At 39.0% G+C, this 22,553-nt stretch overlaps 1 protein-coding gene across 1 annotated transcript in view; it reads right to left on the bottom strand.

Annotated features, from left to right (window-relative positions):
• INTS4 (integrator complex subunit 4) overlaps window positions 1–22,553 on the bottom strand; it is a 112,023-nt gene that overhangs the window by 37,575 nt on the left and 51,895 nt on the right. Inside the window, exons 9-11 of the mRNA XM_029207841.1 lie at window positions 16,466–16,537; window positions 14,553–14,727; window positions 9,749–9,954 (exon numbers count right to left, since the gene is read on the bottom strand). Of these exons, the coding sequence (XP_029063674.1) occupies window positions 9,749–9,954; window positions 14,553–14,727; window positions 16,466–16,537 (453 nt within the window). The remainder of the gene's footprint in view (window positions 1–9,748; window positions 9,955–14,552; window positions 14,728–16,465; window positions 16,538–22,553) is intronic.

Raw genomic sequence — 22,553 nt, 5'->3', positions numbered from 1 at the left:
TGCTCTCAGGAGTTTCCTTTTAGTGAAAAGACAAAAATGAATAACTAAATATATAGGTCAGATATGAGAAACTATAAAGCAGGTTAAGGTTAAGAGTGCTAGGATAGGTGGGGTATTTTATATGGCATAATCAAAGGGAACAGCAAACATAAAGGCCATGAGGTGAAAGCATGTTGAAAAATAGCAGTGTGGCTACAGCAGAGTAAACAAAAAGAGAGTGATGTCAGAGAGTGGCCTCTTCCCTCCGCAACACTTTCTGCTCAACCTCACTAAAATGATTAGAAAAGCTCACCAACAACTTCTTAATGCTAATGTAAATGAAAACATATCAGCTTTACTCTTATTTGATATCTCCATAGCATTTTTTGCCAGTTCTTTAAAACTTTTTAATATAGACAATTTGAAACATATGTAAAAGTAGAGATAATTCCCCAGTTTCAACAATTAACTCATAGCCAATCTTGCTTCATCTATACATTTACCCACTCCTCCCAGATTATTTTGAAGCCAATCAGAGAAATCATAGCATTTTGTTGGTAAATATTTCCACAATATCTTTTTAAAAATTATTTTTAAAAAAACCCACAAAACCAATATCATGCCTGAAATTTTAATAATTCTTTAATAGCAAATATCCACTCCATAATAAAATTTCCCTGACTCAAAAAGTTTTTATTTGTTCTAATTAGGCTCCAAGAATGTCCGCACATTGCAATTGGGTAATATGTCCCTTAAGTATCTTTTAATACGTAAAATCTCTTTACATCTCACGTTTTTTTCCCCTTGCAGTTTCTCCCCTGTATATCCTGAGATGGTAGTTTGATTTAGAGGTTTAATCACATTCAGGTTCAATTTTTTTATAAGACCACTTCACAGGTAGTAGTGTGTACCTCCCTCAGGAACTATATTTTTCTTTTTGTGATATTAGTAACCACTGAAGATCACTGCCTAGATCTGGTAATTCATCAAAGTTGTAAAACAATGATATATAAATTCTATCATTCTTCTTCATTCATCAACTGGAATACTTCTACAAAGAAAAACTTCCCCTTATCAACTAGCTGGTTGTCTTGAAGTTCCATCTGTATAGGAAAAGGAAGGATAAATGCTTGATTCCTTAATTTACCAGTTTTCAAAATAATGAGTTGATTACTAAGCATCTTCTAAAGGTGACTAATGCAGTGTTTTGTTTTTGAATTATTATAAAGTCATGGGTTTCAACATATTTGCAGTTATAATCCTTAATGATATGTTTCACCTTTGGCCAGTGTGAGTCTATTTAAGTTATCTCCTGGGTCTTTTTTTTTTTTTTTTTTTTTTGCGGTACGCGGGCCTCTCACTGTTGTGGCCTCTCCTGTTGTGGAGCACAGGCTCTGGACGCACAGGCTCAGCGGCCATGGCTAACGGGCCCAGCCGCTCCGTGGCATGTGGGATCCTCCCAGACCGGGGCATGAACCCATGTCCCCTGCATTGGCAGGCAGACGCTCAACCACTGCGCCACCAGGGAAGCCCTCTCCTGGGTCTTTTTGATATAAGCCTAGAGGTCTTTGATAGCTAATGTTTGCTTTCTGTATGACAAAGACAGTACAAGGTCATCTTGTTACGTTTCCTACACCACACTTGGAATCAGCCATTTCTCTTTGCAATTTTGGTTCCTTTTAGTGGGAAATGGGATCTCCAAAGCATTTTTTAAAAAGTCAGGTTTGAGAATTCCCTGGAAGCCCAGTGGTTAGGACTCCATGCTCTCACTGCCGAGGGCCTGCGTTCAATCCCTGGTCAGAGAATTAAGATCCCACAAGCCATATGGCTTGGCCAAAAAAAAAAAAAAGTCAGGTTTACTGGCATATAATTTACATTCTGTAAAGTTCATCCTTTTTAGTGTACACTTCCATGAGTTCAACAAATGAATACAGTTATGTAACCACCATGACAATCAAGATATAAAACACTTGCATCACCCAACACTGCCCTCGTGTCCCTTTGTAGTCTACCCCTCACCCCCAGCCTCTGGCAACCACTGATGCATTTTCTGCTACAGTTTTTGTCTTTTCCAAAATGTCATATAAATGAAATCACAGAGTATGCTGCTTCTTGCGTCTGGCTACTTTCACTTAGCATAATGCATTTGAGATTCATCCATGTTGTTATGCGTATCAGCAGCTATTCCTTTTTATTACCGAGTAGTAATCCATTGTATAAATGTACCATAGTTAATTTATCCATTCACCAATTGAAGGATTTTGTGTTGTTTCCAGTTTGGGACTATTATAAATAAAGCTGCAATAAACATTTGCATACAGGTCTTTGTGTGAACATGAGTTTTCAGTTTTCTTTAGTAAATACTTCAGAGTGGTACTGTGGGGTCATATGTTAAGTGTATATTTAATTTTATAAGAAGCTGTCACAGTAGTTTCCAAAGTGGCTCTACCATTTTGCATTTCCGTCAGCAGTATATGAAAAGTGCCAGTTGTTCCCCATCTTCACAGCACTTGGTATTGTCAGGGTTTCTTTTGTTTGTTTGTTTGTTTTTACCCATTCTAACAGATGAGTTGTTGTAATTTCTCACTATTGTTTTGTTTTTTGGGGGGTTTTTTGGCCACGCGGTACAGCTTGCAGGATCTTAGTTCCCTGAACAGGGACTGAACCCAGGCCCTCAGCAGTGAAAGTCCAGGGACCTAACCACTGGACTGCCAGGGAATCCCCTCACTATTGTTTTAATCTGCATTTCTCTAATGACTAATGATGTTAAGCATGTTTTCACATGCTTATTTATTATTTGCCACTGCTATCTTCTTTGCTTAAGTGTCTGTTCAAATCTTTTGCTCATTTTTTAATTGGGTGGTGTGCTTTCTTATTATTGAATATATATTCTTTTTATTTTTCTTTTTCTTTTGGCTGTGCCACATGGCTTGTGGGATCTTAGTTCCCGCACCAAGAATTAAACCCAGGCCCTTGGCAGTGAAATTGAGGAGTCCCAACCATTGGACTGCCAGGGAATTTCCTGAGAATTTTTAATATATTCTTTATCAAATGTGTGTTTTGCAAATATTTTCTCCCAGTCTGTGGTATGTCTTTTCAAAAAAAAAATTTTTTTTTGGCTTAGATAAACAGAAATTTATTGTCTGAGCTCTAGAGGCTTGACGTCCAAAATCAAGATGTAAGCAGAGTTGGTTCCTTCTGAGGGCTGCGACACAGAATCTATTCTACAACCCCCCTCCTAGCTTGTGGTAACCTTACATTCCTTGTATGGCCTTGTAGATGGCATTCTCCCTGTGTCTTCACATTGTCTTCCCTCTATGTGCGTTTCTATATCCAAATCTACCCCCTCCCTTTTTTTGGTACAGTTTATATATCAAAGCCATTATATGTGTTTGATTTGGTCCCATTATCTCTTTACTGTCGTCAAATATATATAACATAAAATTTACCACTTTAAGTAAATGTACATTTTAAGTGTACAGTTTTATGGCACTAAGTATATTCACATTTTTGTGCTATCTTTAAAATTTCTTACAAATGTTTCTTTGAAGAAATTTTTTTATTTGATAACCAGTTTATCTAGTTATTTCTTTCATAGATTAAGTTTTTGGTGTCATATCTAAGAAATCTTTGTCTAAGACAAGGTCACAAATATTTCTCCTAAAAGTTTTATACTTTTAAGTTTTACTTAATACATGAAAGAAATCAAACTAAAAAATTTAAAAGACACATCCATAACTATATAACAAAATCTAAGAATCAGAGGACTCTTCCTTGAAGCTCAGTTGGAAACATGCCTTCTTTATTCTCCAGGCACCCTCTTTTACCCTGCAATTCTCTCATTTCTTTACCCTATACAATTGGGGGGCCCACTTCTCAATAAACACATCTGACCATGTCATCTCCCCATTTAGTAATCTCATTTGGCTTCCCCGCCACCCCTAGGATAACACTGAGTCTCCTCAGCATGGCACACAGGCCCTTTACAATTGGTTCCCTACTGACCTCTCCTGTTTCACCTCCCACCCCTTCTCCCTCACAGCCACATGTGAACTTCTCAATGTTCCCTGTCCAGGTCGTGCCATTTCACACCCCACCCCCCATCCCCCGCCTTTACCTGCGGTCATATGCTATCCTTCTGGTGAGAATGTCATCCCTTACCTTACTTTTGATACGATCTTGTAATTATGGTTTATATTGATGTTTTCTCTATAAAACTGAGCGACTAAGAGGCAAGAGGACTGTCCATCTCAACATCCTCAGAACCTAGTACAGAACCTGGCTCAGGAAAAATCAGTAAATGTTTCTTGAATGACTTTCTGAGGCATACCTGAGAGACACTGCAAGTTTGGTTCCAGACTACCACGACAAAGCAAATATCACAATAAAGCAGGTCATAAATTTTCTGGCTTCCCAGTACATACAGAAGTTATGCTTATACTATACTATAGTCTAGTTAAGTACGCAATAGCATTATATCTAAACAAACAATATACATACCTTAATTTAAAAATACTTTATTGTTAAAAATGCTAACCATCAAAACTGAGCCTCAGCAAGTCAATCTTTTTGCAATAGGAACATCAAAGATCACTGATCACAGGTCACCATCACAAATACAATGATAATGAAAACGTTTCAAATACTGAAAGAATTATCAAAATATGACAAAGAGACATGAAGTGAGCTGCGGGAAAAATGGCACCAATAGGTTGGGGGTGCAGGGGGAAGAAAAAAACACAGGACCGATAGACTTGCTCCATGCAGGGTTTCCACAAACCTTCAATTTGTAAAAAATGCAACATCTTCAAAGCGCAATAAAATGAGGTATGTCTATATTATGAACTACTACCATGTGAAGCGCTTTACATGAATTCTCTCATTTAATTCTTAAAAGAAACATAAGAATATGTGAAATTATCCTCACTTTAGAGATGAGAAAACCAAGAACCAGAAGGATTAAATAATTTGTCCAAAATTGCAAGGCTGCTAAAATCCTTTAACAGCTTTTAGTTGTTCTAAAGGCTCTGCATGAGCTGGTCCCACCAACCCCCTCCAGCCTAATCTCATACCACACACTAGCTCTGTTACTGCCAGGCCCTCTTTTGGTCCCTCAACTGTGTCATGTTTCCACCCACCACAGTTTCTACACTTCCTGCTCCTCTGCCTGAAATGTCCTTACACCTCACACTCCCAACTCCTCCGGCCAAGTTAGTGCCTTATTCCTCCTTTAGAGTTCAGGTTCAGAAGCTTTTCCTGATTGCTGTACCCCCTCAACTCCTAAAGACCAAGTACCTCTATGATATACCCCCATGGGACCTCACTTCTTTCTGTCGTGAGCTCCTTATTTCAACTTATATTACACCTTCATTTGTGTCTTATTTGTCTGTCTACCTCATACCTAAATTCTAAGGTCCATGAGAGCAGGGCCATGGCTTTTGCTCACTATTGTGTCCCCCTTCGCACAGTGCCTGGCACATAACAGATGGTCAATAAATAAAAAAAACAAACAAAGGGAAAAAGGGACCAAAGAGAAGAAATGACAGGTTGATTTGGATCTGTCTGGCTCTGTATGTAGCAGACTTAAATAAGATATAATGCTTTCCATATGAACAAATCTCCACGACTGATAGGAGGCAGCTATATGGATGTACTGGAGAAACAATTGTCAAGTAATAAGAAAACAATTTTGACTTGTGTGTTTCTTAAGAACTTCCCAGTTATACAATTAACCTGTGTAGATTTGTTTTAGGAAATGTTTACTAAGCATCCTCTATGGGCAAGTCACCACATTAAATCCTGAAAGGATACAGTAAAGGGTACAACATGGTCACTTAAGGACTTCACAATCTCATCAGGGAGATAAGACAAACATACTAAACCTGACATAAATGGATAAAGTGTGAAAACTACAGTAAGAGACACACGGACTTGGTACTCAATAATTATGCCTTAAATGAAGGAATGAGGGAAAAAGTCAATTTATTTGATATGAACTTCAAGAATGAGATATGTTGGGGCTTCCCTGGTGGCGCAGTGGTTGAGAGTCTGCCTGCTGGTGCAGGGGACACGGGTTCATGCCCCGGTCCGGGAAGATCCCACATGCCACGGAGCGGCTGGGCCCGTGAGCCATGGCCGCTGAGCCTGTGCGCCCAGAGCCTGTGCTCCGCAACGGGAGAGGCCACAGCAGTGAGAGGCCCGCATACCGCAAAAAAAAAAAAAAAAAGAATGAGATATGTTGAAAGCGGTAAATTGTTATGTTATCCTTCTGCATAAAATTTTCCAACGGTATCTCATAATACTTAGAATAAAATCCAAACATCTTACAACAGCCTCCAAGGTACTCTACCTGCCCCTACCCACCTCTCAGACCTCATCTCATACCACTTTTCTACTTTCTATGTTCCACCTATACCAGCCTTCTTACTCCTGTTCTGGAAGCACACCAAAGCTCACCTATGCCTTAGAGCCTTTCTACCAGCTATTGCCTCTTCCTGAAGGTCCTTCCTCCAACTTTCACATGGCTGGCTTCCTTTTGTCATTTAAGACTCAGCACAGGCCCCAGCCACCGGGTCGACCAGCTGTCCCGGCGGACTTGCATTCCATAGCCCCAGCTGCCTGCTCCTTATTTGTGTCCTGAAGATTAGTGTGCCGAGTTCGTCTGTTTATTAAGATTAAACATGTAAACAAGAACCAAAAAAAAAAGACTCAGCACAGGGACTTCCCTGGTGGCGCAGGGGTTAAGTATCCACCTGCCAATACAGGGGACACGGGTTTGAGACCTGGTCTGGGAAGATCCCACATGCCGGGGAGCAACTAAGCCCATGCGCCACAACTACTGAGCCTGCGCTCTAGAGCCCGTGAGCCACAACTACTGAAGCCCACGCGCCTAGAGCCCGTGCTCTGTTACAAGAGAAGCCACCTCAACGAGAAGCCTGTGCACTTCAATGAAGACCCAACACAGACAAAAATTAATTAAAATTTTTAAAAAAGACTCAGCACAAACACTGTCTCCATAGAAATGCTTTTACTAATCCCTAACTTTACAGTGAAACTTCCCATTCCTCCATCACTATTTACCTTCTGTATAAGACTTATCACTCTCTGAAATCATATTGTTTACTCTACCTGTCTTTAGAATGTATGTCCCATGAGAGCAGGGAATCTGTTTTTGACCACTACACCTCCAGTACATAGACAGCACTTGTTGAATTCAGGTAGTAGCTCAATGTAAAAGAAAGGAAGAAAAGAAAGAAAAAAAAGTAAAGGAAGGAAAGGAAGAAAGGAAGGAAGGAGCAAAGAGACAAATTAAGGCTGGAAGGGTCAGGTAGCTAAATTTCAACACAGTGAAGTACAGAGGCACAATAACTATATAGAGCAGTGAGCAGTAGGGTAGAAGAACAGACAATGAGTTTATATAAGTCTAAAATTCATGGACAGAACTCCAAGTCAAGGAGTTTAGACCTAAACAAATTCTTTGTGAGTTTTATACAAAAGTGCTCATAAATAAGCCTATCATGGCCCTATGAACAATTAAGTATGTCAAATTATAGCTTGGGATATAGCTCAGCTACTTAACATTTACTGAGCATCTACTTGTGTAGATGCTACAAAGCACTGCGAATTTAAGAACGAAAAAATCAAGACTGGTGCCTTGAGAAGCTCACAGTCTTGTGGAATAAAGAATTAGACAGAACACCTACTGATAAATGCCACAGCAGCATAAACAGGGTGTTACAGAAATACAGATGAGTGCTATTTAGCCCACTCAGCAGTACAGGTAGTTAAGGAAGGCTTCCTAGATATATTACCTAATGTGGATCCTGTGTGCTACATCTGTGTGCACACATAAGCAGAAGTGTGCTACATGAAAAGTGGCAGTTTTGCAGGCAGAGGAGAACAAGTTGCAATGAAGGCAAAATAGTGAAGAAAAGCAGGATGATTAGCGGAGTGACTACAGCATAAAGTTCAAGGTGAGGAATGATGGGAATGAAAGCTAAAAGGAAAGGGGCTAGGCTATAGAGACCAACCATAGAGAACACCACAAAAAATGCAAACTTATCTTCCTAGGAAAAAATACAAGGGACTTAGCTGGTGGCGCAGTGGTTAAGAATCCGCTTGCCAATGCAGGGGACACAGGTTCGATCCCTGGTCTGGGAAGATCCCACATGCCACAGAGCAACTAAGTCCATGTGCCACAACTATTTAGTCTGTGCTCTAGAGCCTGCGAGCCACAACTACTGAGCCCACTCTCCTAGAGCCTGTGCTCCACAATAAAAGAAGCCACTGCAATGAAAAGCCCATGCACCACATCTAAGAGTAGCCCCTGCTCGCCGCAACTAGAGAAAGCCTGCGTGCAGCAACGAAGACCCAACGCAGCCAAAAATATAAGTAAATAAATTTATTTTTAAAAATACGTGAAAAAAATTATAAAGATTTATAATTCAGGAAAAATCTTAAGAGAAGTGCTAAGCAACTGAGAGAATGATAAAGACCTTCAAAATCAAAGCACCTAACCTGTTTTCTAAAGTATGTAGCAGAAATCTGTAACAAGTGCTAATATGTAAACATCAAATTGCTATCCCTTTCACAATATCTAAAAAAGGGGGGTGGGAAACCAAAGCCCAACTCTCATTTATTAATATTCTGAAAAACTTCAGTGACTTCCCTGGTGGTCCAGTGGTTAAGAATCCACCTTCCAATGCAGGGGACGGGGGTTCAATCCCTGGTCGGCGACCTAAGATCCCACATGCCATAGGGCAACTAAGCCCACACACCGCAACTACTGAGCCCATGCACTCTGGGGCCTGCAGGCCACAACAAGAGAAAAGCCCGCGTGCTGCAACAAAAGATCCCACATGCTGCAATGAAGATCCCATGAGCCGCAACTAAGACCCAATGCAGCCAAATAAATAAATAAATAAATGAAAAACTTCAGAGCTCGCAAATAAAATCCAGACACTTTAAAGAAACAATTGAAGAACCACAAAGAGTTGTACAGCCTGGGAGGCAAATCTGTGTTCGTATCCTGGCACAGACACTTGTCACCTGTACAACCTCAGAGAAACTACCTTTTTTCTGAAAACTCCAAGGTTGAATGAATTGATCCCTAAGATCCCTTCCTGCTGTCTATGATTCACTAGAAGAATTAAATCAAATCAAGGCTGAAAAGAATTCTTCATTGTTTAGCTCCTGCCTTATCTGTAGCCACTTCCCTTCCCTCCTCTCTCAACTCTATGTTATATTACAATGAATTCCTCCCAATTCCTTGAATATATCATATCCACTCTTACTTCTGGATCCTTAGACACTGCTCCCTCTGTTTGGTATCCTTCCACCCTACTACTATCAGTGCCACTCCTTCCCAAGAAAATGCTTCATACACCTGAATCTAATATAATATAGTAAGTCAGCTATACTTCATTAAAAAAAAAAAAGAAACAAAGAAAATGCCTCATTAAGTCCTACTCCTTCAAGTATCCACTACAGCATTCCTTCTTTCTTCCCTATCTCCTCAACCTTACCCCAGGCAATTCAGGTTAGATACTCTGCATTCCCAGAGCATCCTATCCTTCCCTGATCATAGCAATACTAAGCTTTATTCTAATTTCCTGTTTAATAGTCAGTCTCCTCCACCACGAAGGAGTTGTATGATGAGAAGGCAGAATTGTGCTGCCTCTACACAGTTTTATCATCAATGCCTGGTTTAAAAAAAAAAAAAAAAGTGGTGCTCAGTAGGTATTGATGAAGAAATGCATAACAAACTCACCTCTAACACAGCCAGGACAGTGTCAAGCTGATCCTCTCGAAGGGTGATATTGTTAGAGATTTTTCTCATGGTATGTATGGACTGTAGACGTACTTCCTCAATTTCATCATTAAACATGTCAACCAGGAAATCAAGGCACTTCTCAGCAAAAGAGGGTGAAGACTGGGCCAGCATGCAGAGCGCCTCTACAGCAGCAATGCGGACCTCTAGAGAAAAAGGGACAAACAAACAAAACTGCACGTCAAGTTAAGATCCATGGGAAAAATGTAAGAAGGATTCCTTCTCATTCAGGTTTGTGTTTCCCTCTCTACTCCTGTTACTTTACAAACTCTCTCTGGGAGATCTCCTCCATGCCTGCAGATTCTGCTACCACCTTCACATAGACCTATGAACAAGGATGTTGGTACCACAGGGACTAAGGTTTAGATCCTGACTCCTTGAAAACTCAGCTGTCTTATTATCTCAGTAGTCCAACCACAGTAAAGTACTTTTTCAAAAAGCACTTTTAAAATAACATTATTAAGATTAAAACAGGGTCGATATCATTATTCTCATTCTACAGATAAGAATCAGCAAAGTGGATAAACTTGCCTCAAGTGAATGAGAGCAGAGATAAGACTAGGACCCAGGTCTGCTAATTCTAGACTAGCATCATATAGTGGTTAAGGGTACATGCTCTGGAATGATAGAGGCCTCACAGTGAATTGTGAAAAGTAATCCATCCACTAACTTGGACGGTGATCTTGAATAAGTAAATTAACTTCGTAGTATCAATTTTCTCACCTGTTAAATGGAGATAATACCCATTTCCTTACAGAGTAGTTAGGAGGAGTAAACGACATAGTGTAGGTAAAGCACATAGCACACTGCCTGGCATATGTTAAAAGCTCAATAAATATTAGCTACGATTTAGGTACACATCTTGTAAGCACCTTGAAAACAGAGGCATGTCCTCTATCTCTTTACATGCTCAGAACATGTAACAGTAAAGCCACTGAATCCAGGAAGCCCTTCATTCTTTCACTAACACTGTCGCCTGAACGTGTACTATATGCCAGGCCCTGTGCTGACTGTTGGGATACAGAGATGAGAAAGCTATAGACCATGGTCGCAAGACTTCCATACAAGCTTGTTTTGTTCCAGCAGTTCCCACAATAAAATGTACAATTTCAAAAAAGAAAAGAAAAACACTCAAATTGTGGTTAAAACTCTCCAATATACTTTCATTTTTGTATAAGAAAGGTTTTATAGACACCTTAAAAGCAGAGTTACTACATAAAAGGGAGATGACTCAGATTTTTCTTGGTACTTATAAATTCCTCTTTTTCATCAGAAGGGAAGGATTTGCTCTACATCACATCTATGTAATTTAAACAGAAAATTGCTAATAATTACAAAGCAAGCCAGAGATGGACCCAAATGTTTTAACTGCTAACCCTGCTTCTTAGGGCTTTATCCATTACATTGCATTGACTCATGTGTAACTCTTGCAAGTGTATCAAGGGAATCACAGAGAAACTTCAGATCAACATGAGATAATCAGTATGACCTGACCTGATGCAATTCCAAGCAGAAGCAAAGAAGCTTAGTTTTTGACTTTGCATGCACAGCCTGGCTGCAGGTAGCTAAATTAACAATTTAGACTTTTTGGAATGTTGAAAATATATAACAGTCTCCTTAAGGGTCCAGAGCAGAGAAAAGGAATTAGCTTGCTCGAGAATAAAAAAAAGACTGATCCTCTGGTATCTTAACATACGTAATCAGATCCTAGTTTTGCTACTTACTAGCTTTATGCTTAGTACTGAAGGTACAAAGATGAACAAGAACAAGACTGTGTCCCAGCCACTATAGACTAGAATAGTTAATTGCATTACAGAGTGATGAATGATACAATGGGAGAGCACACGTAGTATGAAGAAAATGCAGAAGAGGCACATAGCCTACTCAACAGGATCAGAGGCAGCTTTTCAGAAAGTGACCCCTAAAATAATACTTGAAGGAGTTGCTAGGCCAGAGGAAAGGAAAAAGGCCTTTCTATGCAGAGGAACCACATGTAAAGGCCCAGAAAGGAGGGAGAACATGGAACAACTAGAGGACTAGAAGTATGTGTGATACTACACTACAGTCTATAGCCAATGAAATAAGGCTCCATTTCACTCCCAGCAAATGTGTCCCTAAAATCCTGATTTACCCAGAATTTTATAGGTATGATTAGAGAGCTGCCATACCTGATGCTGGTTATGATCTAATCACTTTCCAAAGTTAAGTTCCTTTAAGTAAACCTTAGTGACAAACTAAAAACTGTAGAAATCAACCACATAAACATTAACAGTGATTAAATTCAATTGCAGAAACTAAACAAAGCAAAAATGCTAGGAGAAACAAAATAAAATAGGTTCTAGTTACCTGTCTTAGGATAAAATGGGTTTTAATAACTGGAATTCCTTATTATCTAACACTATTTAAATTTTTAATTCATATATCAAGTTCATGGAGAACATAAGCAGAGTTAGCTTTAATTAATTTCCATACATACAGAAAATCTTACAGCAAATTGAATAGGGTAACCCAATTCTAATATCTACTAATAGAAAAACTGTCTTTCAAAAGTAATTTTCTTGCCCTTCTAAGAAGTTCTATTCTGAGGTATCATTTTTATAGGCATTTTAAAGACCTGAGTTCTAATCCTCTGACACAAATTTACTATAAAATTTGGACAATCGATATTATCTCCCCACATCTGTTAGCCTCACTGAAAATAGGCTGGAGTCAATCATCTCAAGGCACTGACAGTCTGTGATCTATGTGAAATGGAGAACATCATATTGAAGAAATCGTAAGAGCTTTGCAAGCACTTCTATTACTGGCTAAAATGGAGGAACAAGGGCTAGATTTATCTTTCTATCTGAAACAACTAAAAACAGAGACAAAATATATGAAAGAAAAGTATTCAACACACTATACAACAGGCAATAAGAGGTAGTGATCCCTGAGAGTCAGGAAATAAATGAGGTGAGCTTTATGATTATACCGGTTTACTGTCTGTAGAGTTTCCAGGCTGGAGGTCGCCCTGAGTTCAGAAGACAGAGCTGGGAGTCTGGAAAGGCCAATGTGACTAGAGTTCATAGGGCAAAGTACCAGAAAGGAAAGACATGCACAGAGAGAGCAAGCCTAGGAGGTCTGCAGAGGGTCCTCCTCAAGTCTTCAGGCAAGTTCTGTTCTGTGAAGAAACTATCCAAGGCCTGAGAAAGAACCACTCAAGAGGGGTCGAGGGAACAATCTCCAAAGCTCACACACGGTCAACAATAGTTTTTTCAGAAGAGTTTGTTTCACTAGTGATGAAAAATAACCCCTAGACTAAATGCTACTTAGGTCCACCTAACAAAGCTTAAAAACAAGACCTGAACTAACTGCATTCTAGAACAAAGCTCAAGAATACTCATAGGAAAATAACAATGTTCAGCACCCAATAAAGTAAAATTCAGAGTGTCTGACATCCAATCCCAAATTACCAGGCATGCATAGAAGCGGGAAAATATAATCCATAATGAGGAGAAAAATCAATCAATCAAAACCAACCCAGAAATCACAGAAATAACAGAGCTAGGAGATAAGGACATCAGGATAGTTACTGTAAATACATTCTCTGTTGACAAAGCTAGAGAAAAGATTAAGCGTATTAAGTAGCGATACAGAAGATACTAAACAAATGCAAATTCTCATCAAACTTCTAGGGATGAAAACTACAATGTCTGAGATGAAAAATATACTGGATGGAATTAACAGCAGATTAGACACTGCAGAAGAAAAGATTAGTGAACTCCAAGACAAAGCAATAAACATTATCCAAAATGAAACAAATAGGAAAAAAAGGTTACATGGAAAAAAAAGAATAGAGCATCTGTGAGCTGCAGGACAACCTCAGTAGCCTAATATATATGTAATTGGGAGTCCCCAAAGGAGCATGGGGCCAGAAAAATATTTAAAGAAATAACAGTCAAAGATTTTCCAAATAAAAACCACAAACCCATAGATCCAAGAAGCTCAACAAACTCCAAGTATAAGAAACATGAAGAAAATTATACCAAGGCATATTATAATTAGATCGTTTAAAACCAGTGATAAAGAGAAAAGCTTAAAAGTAGCTAGAGAAAAAAAGATACATTATGTACGGAAGAACAAAGATTTAAAATGACAGCAGAGTTCTCAACAGAAAAATGCAAACTGAAAAACTGTGGAACAAGATGTTTAAAGGACAAAAAAATAAACAAATAAACCACTATTAATCTAGAATTTGATTCCCAGTGAAACTATCTTTCAAAAATGAAGGCAAAATAAAGGCTTGATTAGTCATTAGTTAGTCAGACTAACCTGGGTTTAAATCTTGCTTCTGTCTCTTACTAGCTGAGCAACTAATAAGAAAGTACAATTGTTATCAGTATAAATATCAATTTTTACTACCATTTATTAAGTGCTTACTATAACTGGGTTATGTATCATGTCATGTATATGTAATGTCATTTCATTATAACAATTCAGAAACATTTGCTATTAACCTTGTTTTACAAAAATGCTAGAATTTGAACCTAAATGGACTGAACCCAAAGTCCATGCTCTTAACCACTGATCCATACCACGTGAACCTCAACCTCCTCTGTTTATAAAATTAAAATAATAGTAGATACTTCACTGAGTGACTATAAAGATTAAGTGAGACAACCTGTATATATCACTCAGTACAATACCAGATACATAGCAGCCACTCAGTAAATGGGCACTGTTATTTTTATGAAGTCATTCTTACCATACATTTCATCTTCCAATCCATGAACAAAGGCTCCACAAGCTCCTGACTCGATCAAGTTCACAGCCCCTGTATCTACTTCTTCCTTGGGAGCATCATCTCCCCACTTCCTGCCGCTGGAAAACTCTCCTGAAGTGTAAAGTTCCTTGGCACGTTCATGTGCAGTGCGTTTCCTCTATAGAAGACAACAATTACCACTTGATAGAGATTTGTGAGAACTAAGTTGCACCCCAAGAACATGAGAAAGTAGGAAATAAGATTACTCTCTGAGAGTTACATTTAAAAAAAAAATACTCAATAGATCAGAGCAGAGAAATGCAAATTCAACTTGAAGTTAAGACCAAGGTTCTCAGGTCATCAATAGCTGATAGTAACCTTATTAAAGATAGTAACTTCATTAAAGATAGCACAAGAATGTTGACTGAACAGGTGGTTATGTTTGCCATGGCAACACAGGAAAGGGAGAACCAGAGAGGTAAATAATGGCAGTGTCCTTCCAAGCACCATCCTGGGTAGACAATACACTGGCCCTAGAAAATAATTTTTTTCATCCCATAGAAGTAAGCCTCTATTTGACAACACTATGCTCACCAAGCAAGTGTCTAGTAAATTTACTTTCTTCACAGATTGCCTAAGGGGGAATATACTAGTCAGCTAAAGTAAATATTGAGTCTACTTGACAGTTACAGTTACCTTCATAAATGAATAAACTGGCATAGATATCAGCCTCTGTGAACCTTCCTGGTGTGAGCCCACATCCTCATGGCTGATCATCTCAAAGGCACTGATGAAATATAGCACCTGAGCCTACAAGGATGTGGGTCAGACGCAGAAGTAAAGTTTGTACCTTGCGAAGTGTCTTAGAAACCTTTGCATTACCCATCCCTCACCATTCACCATGAGCGTGTCCTTCTTTGCACTTCCACCCCAGTATACACAAAGAACACTTAAGCAATCACTGACCTCAAATGAAGGGAATGTCCTTCAAGAAAGCCATGTGGCAATGTTTCATGAAGCACAGATATTAACTCCCCAACCATTCCCAAGAATTCATCTTATGGAATAAATCAAAACAAGAAAAGATCTAATATCCATGAAGGTGATTCTCTATATGTGATTTATAATGGTGGAAAAATTAAGGAGAAACTGTAAATGTATAATAAAGGGCTAAAAAAATGATGGCACATCTACTTGACAGAATATTATGCTATCAGTAAAAATGGTAAGTATGAAGTTAATATGAAAAAAAAAAAGCATATGAGGTAGTGGTAAATATAAAAAGTAGACTACAGGGGCTTCCCTGGTGGCGCAGTGGTTGAGAGTCCGCCTGCCGATGCAGGGGACACGGGTTCGTGCCACATGCCGCGGAGCGGCTGGGCCCGTGAGCCATGGCCACTGAGCCTGCGCATCCGGAGCCTGTGCTCCACAACGGGAGAGGCCGCAACAGTGAGAGGCCCGCGTACCGCAAAAAAATATAAAATAAAAATAAAAAATAAAGATACTGACAATGAATGCTCCTATCATATTCTCAGACTCATATTTGTTCTTGACAACTATGTCAGAGAACTACCGCAGTCAAAGCTTAAGGGCATTCTGTTACTGTTCAGAGAAAGGATTTACTCACTCTTCCATGAGAACTGCTGTTGAAAGGAGTCACAAAATAAGACCAGACCTTTGTAGTTTCTAACAAATAGAAAGTGAATCTTGCCTCTTGTAATTGTACAAGTACTTTTACAATTGTAAAAGTAACTTGTAATTTGGTTCAATTTACTAAGATTTTAAATTAAAATGTAATCTAGTCATCCTAATTAACAAATTCATAGGCTGTAAAATTAAATCAACACAACGTGGCATATAGCTACACTGATTTTGGTTTCAGAAACCCAGTTTAAACAACAAAGAATTCAAGTTACCCTCAGATCTGACATCAGCTTCTTGTCAAGCGTCTGTTCCAAGAAATGAGAACTGACTTGCTCCATAGAGCCCTATAAAAAGGAAGAATCCAGAGCAATTAAACAACTTTTAAGATCTGAACAATATCTTCAAATTCAAAGTTTGCCGCCAACTTAAATGCATAAAGATAACATTATTCTTTTTAATTCTAATTTTTTTTTATACAGCAGGTTCTTATTAGTCATCAGTTTTATACACATCAGTGAATACATGTCAATCCCAATCGCCCAATTCATCACACCCCCACCACCCCCACTTTCTCCCCTTGGTGTCCATACATTTGTTCTCTACATCTGTGTCTCAATTTCTGCCCTGCAAACCGGTTCATCTGTACCATTTTTCTAGGTTCCACATATGTGCATTAATATACGATATTTGGATAACATTATTCTTGATAGTAAAGATCCCTATGGGTTTTGAATCATCAGGAAAATAATAAAATCACTAGCAGCAGCAGCTAGCACCTATACAGAGCTACTAGGTGTCATGCACTGCTCTAAGTGCTTTATACATATATTAATGCATTTAATACTCACTACAACCCTATGAAGTAAATACTAATATTAGTCACGTTTTATATAAGAGGGAAAGAAGGCACAAAAAGATGAAGTAATTCATTCAAGGTCACAAACAGTGTAAATTACAGAGCTGGGCTATAAACCCAGGCTCCAGAATCCTTTGCCTTAACTACTACTCTCCACTGCCTCTCCATCCCTTTTCATTCCATCCTTTCCATTCATTTGTCCATTCATTCATTAAACAAATGTATACTTAGCAACCGTTCCATTATATGCCTAGAGTTACCAGGAACAGGTACACAAAAATAAAAAGACATCAACTCTACACTCAACAATCACACACTAGTGAGGGAAATTGACAAGTAAAGAGATTACTGCATTATGGTATGAAATTTTATAATATACATTTATAAAGGGTGCTATGGGAACTTAAAGAAAAGCAGTATGGGGTGGAGGCAGAGAGAGGTATATCTGGGGAACTGGAAATCACAATTAAATGCATAAAGAAAATGTCATGTGGGAAACATCAAGTGGTTCTATGAATAGAACATAGGACGGGGGTACCGAACGAGGCAAGACATGTTGGTAGAAAGCAGGTCATAAAGGTCTTTGTTTGCTATGGTAAGGAGTTTGCCTTATGAATAATAACTCTATAGATAATTTCTATTAAATATTTAATGAGCTCAGTAATGTACAAAGACTTGCATTTTAAAAATGTATCCCTCCCAATAATCCCATGAAGAATGAGCATTATCCTCACTTTTTATTTATTTATTTTTTACGAGAAATTGAGGCTGAGAGATTCAGTAACTTGCTCATTTCAAATAAGAGAGAAACATAATCAGATTTATACTCATAAACATCATCTTGGCAGCAATGAGGCTAATGGACCAGAAGGAACCCAAAACAAAGCAGAGACACAAGTTAGGAGGCTATTTAAAGCAGGTCCTAGACATTCTTAAGGAATATATTGGAAATCTTCTCTAATTCCCAAGTTAATAAATATGGAAATGTTTATACAGGCTCAGACTTTTTCTCCAATCACATTTTCCATATCAAGTTACATGTTCTTTGGGAGTACTCTTACCCAAGTTAACACCTTTCCTACAATTCTAGAAGGGCAATTGTACTGTTCACCTTAAGTAGTTTCAAAACCACTTTTTCTTATCTCTACATGGTATATAGTTTGTTACATAGGTCTAAGCCAATACCAAATCTAACATTCATTTTTTTAATGCAAAACATCAATTTTATGAATAAAAACTATACATTTTTAAGAACTCCTCACTTTCTCTTTAGTCTTACCACCAACATTAATAGTTGTCTTTTCTTTGGCCACACCATGAGCCACGTGGCTCTTAGTTCCCCAACCAGGGACTGAACCCGTGTCCCCTGTATTAGAAGTGCAGTGTCTTAACCACTGGACTGCCAGGGAAGTCCCCAACAGTTGGCTTTTTAACAGGCACTTTGTTTTTCTACAAAGAATGAAAGTTTTAATGACTTCACAGTAAGTTACTGGAACCCACAGTCTCAACGTCCTCCTCCAAAGCCTTCAACTGAGCTCTCTCCCAACACAGTAGCAAAGAGGGGGTACTATTCAAATCCTAGCCTCAAAAAATTGCACATCATTATTTGTAACAAGTTTCCAGTGTTATGTAAGAATAGCTGAAGCTTTCCATTTTAAATCCACAAATAGCAAGAACCTTACAGCATAATCCACTTGAAAAATAGTAAAACCTGAACTGTTACAAGCACAGTGGAAATAGAGAAGGGATAGATTCAAGGTATGTCGAGAAGGTAGTACTGATAAGAGTTGATGACTCAGTGGATACGAGACACAGAGAAAGAATTCTCAAATGCCTCTAGGTAAATGATGGCACCATTTATGAAAGCACAGAAGGAGGAAATCTGGACCTAAAAGATAATGAGTTCATCATAAAGTGCATCTCACCAATCAGAAAAACATCTACATTCCTGTATACTTTGACCAAGACACATATATTCAGGTAAAAGCTCTCCAACTGTACTAATACCCCTACTTAACAATCTATAACACTAAGAAAACTGATATTTAACAAACAAGTGCGTCAAACCTGCTCTCAGAACAAAAACTGCTCAACTAGTATAATAACATAAGTCTATGCACTGTTTGCCTATTTCAATTTTAAGCTCCTAGCCTCTATTCATTAGGTGATGAAAAAGAGCAGACCAAAAAAAAAAAAAAAAAAAAAAGATGGACTACTATGTGAGACATAAAACTGCCACTGACTAGGACAGCTACATTTGCCCTGGGAAAGACTAGCCCTGGGCAGAGTTACAAACATAAAAACCTACAGTCTACAATCTAACTGTCTGAAAATGTTATAATTTTTAAGGTCAAAGACTTCCGGAGCCTTACTAATAAGGTTTAAATTATTTAACATCTTAAAAAGAAATCATTAAACTAAGGACCCTATTCTAGATAGGATGCCAATTACCATAATTAATTTCAAAGTAGTGACTGTATTCTAAATAGTCCCATGGAGCTATATTCTTGAAAATCAAGTTTCTTTGCTCCATCAGGGAAGTTACAGATAACTGAAAACCAAACCTTTACATGGTTTTGAATTTTCTGATACATCCCATATCTGAAATTTTTCATCCTGCTATAAGCCAAGAAGAATGGACTCTATTCTTTCTGTACAAGATGGCCTTAAGTCTACAGCCTTATCATTTCAGCTAAGTTCTTGAAAACCTGGCTTCTACGTTCCTCCCAAGCTTAATCTTGTCACACATCATCAAATCAAACATTATCCCCCACACCAAGAAGTACTAAACTGCTTGTAGTTTAACGTGATATTGTAGTTTAGTATGATATTAGCATGCATGATAGTGTACTCATGTATCTCTGCTCATATTTTCTCCTTCTCTACTTCTTTACCTAGCTAACCCATACTCATCATTCAAAGTCAACTGAGAAACACCTCGTCCAAGAAGCCTTCTGTGCATGTGTTAGGTGCTCTTTACTAGGAGTACCAGTATTGTAATTGACTGATTGCCTATGTCAACCTACCTGACTATCCACTTTTTTTTTTTTTTTTCCTGTATGTGGGCCTCTCACTGCTGTGGCCTCTCCCGTTGCGGAGCACAGGCTCTGGACGCACAGGCTCAGCGGCCATGGCTCACGGGCCCAGCTGCTCCGCGGCATGTGGGATCCTCCCGGACCAGGGCACAAAGCCGTGTCCCCTGCATCGGAAGGCAGACTCTCAACCACTGCGCCACAAGGGAAGCCCAAAGAATAGTTTTTCTGTTTTTTTGGTTTTTTTGTTTTTGCAGTAGGTGGGCCTCTCACTGCTGTGGCCTCTCCCGTTGCAGAGCACAGGCTCCAGACGCACAGGCTCAGCAGCCATGGCTCACGGGCCCAGCCGCTCCACGGCATGTGGGATCTTCCCGGACCGGGGCACGAACCCGCGTCCCCTGCATCAGCAGGTGGACTCTCAACCACTGCGCCACCAGGGAAGCCCTATCCACTCTTTTGAAGGCACAGATTATGCTCAGAGTTTGCTGAATTGATGAATATGTAGTCTAAAGACCATATATGGTTTACCTGATCACGGATTTGTCTACTCAAGTATTGGAGCAGGGGAGTTTACCTCTTAGCTTTCACAGAGGAACTAGTAAACCAGCAGGGCCTTAGCTGCATAACTGCAGCTCCCAATATATAACTGGACCCGCACTAGGAAGGAATTCTACATGGGCTTTAGAGCATGAAGTATCATTTACTATCTATGTGGCCTTGGACAAATTATACTTTTCTAAACCTTAGTTTTATTATTTATAAAATAAATAATATAATATCTACCTCAAGGAGTTTAAAATAATTATAAACAAAAAGTGAGTATGTATATAAGTGTATGTACAGGCATATATTTACGTGTGCCTGTATATGAGGAAATGGGTGTATGTGCATGTGTATGCACGTATGACTAAAAGTGCCTAGCTTAGTGGGCTAGGAACTCTATAAATAGTAACAATTATTATTATTAGCAAAATTAGATTATTAATTACTTTTGAAGTATAATCATACTTGTGTAATTTAGAGTTGTTTGGATTTGAAATCACTTAAATAACATAAAGCACTTGAGTCAAATTATAGTCATCTAAGTGAAAATCTTTTCAATTCACCACTGTGATTCATTATTCATACAGCTTTACATAAATGAATTTTAGATTCTATGGGGTACAAAACTAAAAAATTTGGGGCTTCCCTGGTGGTGCAGTGGTTGAGAGTCCGCCTGCCGATGCAGGGGACACGGGTTCGTGCTCCGGTCTGGGACGATCCCACATGCCACGGCCCGTGAGCCATGGCCACTGAGCCTGCGCGTCCGGAGCCTGTGCTCCGTGACGGGAGAGGCCACAACAGTGAGAGGCCCACGTACCGCAAAAAAAAAAAAATTTGAATGACTCTGCTTTAAGGATTACTTTTCTAACTGCCTACTCAGATGACAACATATCATTGAATTATTCCTCTAAAACATCCCCTCACACACACACAGCACACTGTAGATGCTCAGTACACGCTGAATGAAGGAATCTGATGAATGATTGGATTGTTCTGAACTTTAAAATATCCACAAATCAAAACAAGGCTTTAAAATGTGAATTCAAAAATAAAATCACTAACAGCTGGCTTGTTTAACTCTATATTTTATTATGGACAAGAAATATAATCTGTAAGCAGGAAATACTGAAATCATCCAAGTTCCTTATTTTTCCATGAAAGTGCTTCACATAGGTTTCAGCAGTTACCCCCAAAATACTGGTCAAAGGACTAGGGGTATCACAGGATCTGTGTCCAGTACAATCAAGTCCAAACTTTTTTGCCAACAATCTTACTAAGACTGGCATAGTTGGGGGCCCTCAAAAGAGAAGTTATCAAAAAGAATTTCAGATATCCTTGCTGTGATATTAATACAAATTTTTATAGATAGCTACATATATATTTATATATTATAACAACCCCACCATCTTGCATAGTGTAGTACTTCACAATTTATACACATATTCACAGACAGGATCTCATTTGAGTGTCATGACAACCCTGTGATGTAAACATGAGAGATATTATAAGCCACTTAACAGATGAGGAAATGAGACTAAGATAAAGTGACATGTCCAAGACAACACAGGTATAAAATAAGGCTGAGCATTACGCCAACCCTCCTTCTTCTATAAGACAGTTCTATCTCTGAAAAGTTAAAATTTTTCTTATGGGGGCTTCCCTGGTGGCGCAGTGGTTGAGAGTCCGCCTGCCAACGCAGGGGACACGGGTTTGTGCCCCAGTCCGGGAAGATCCCACATGCCGCGGAGCGGCTGGGCCCGTGAGCCATGGCCGCTGAGCCTGTGCGTCTGGAGCCTGTGCTCCGCAACGGGAGAGGCCACAGCAGTGAGAGGCCCACATACAGGAAAAAAAAAAAAAAATGTTCTTACAAATATACTAGAGTCCCCAAAGGCAAAACAGTAGGAAAGAATGAGGCTAAAAGTCAGATTA

Source organism: Monodon monoceros, unplaced genomic scaffold, assembly GCF_005190385.1.
Source record: "Monodon monoceros isolate NGI ecotype Baffin Bay Population unplaced genomic scaffold, NGI_Narwhal_1 Super_Scaffold_7, whole genome shotgun sequence".
NCBI lineage: Eukaryota > Metazoa > Chordata > Mammalia > Artiodactyla > Monodontidae > Monodon > Monodon monoceros.
This window is presented reverse-complemented; position numbering and strand designations above follow the sequence as displayed.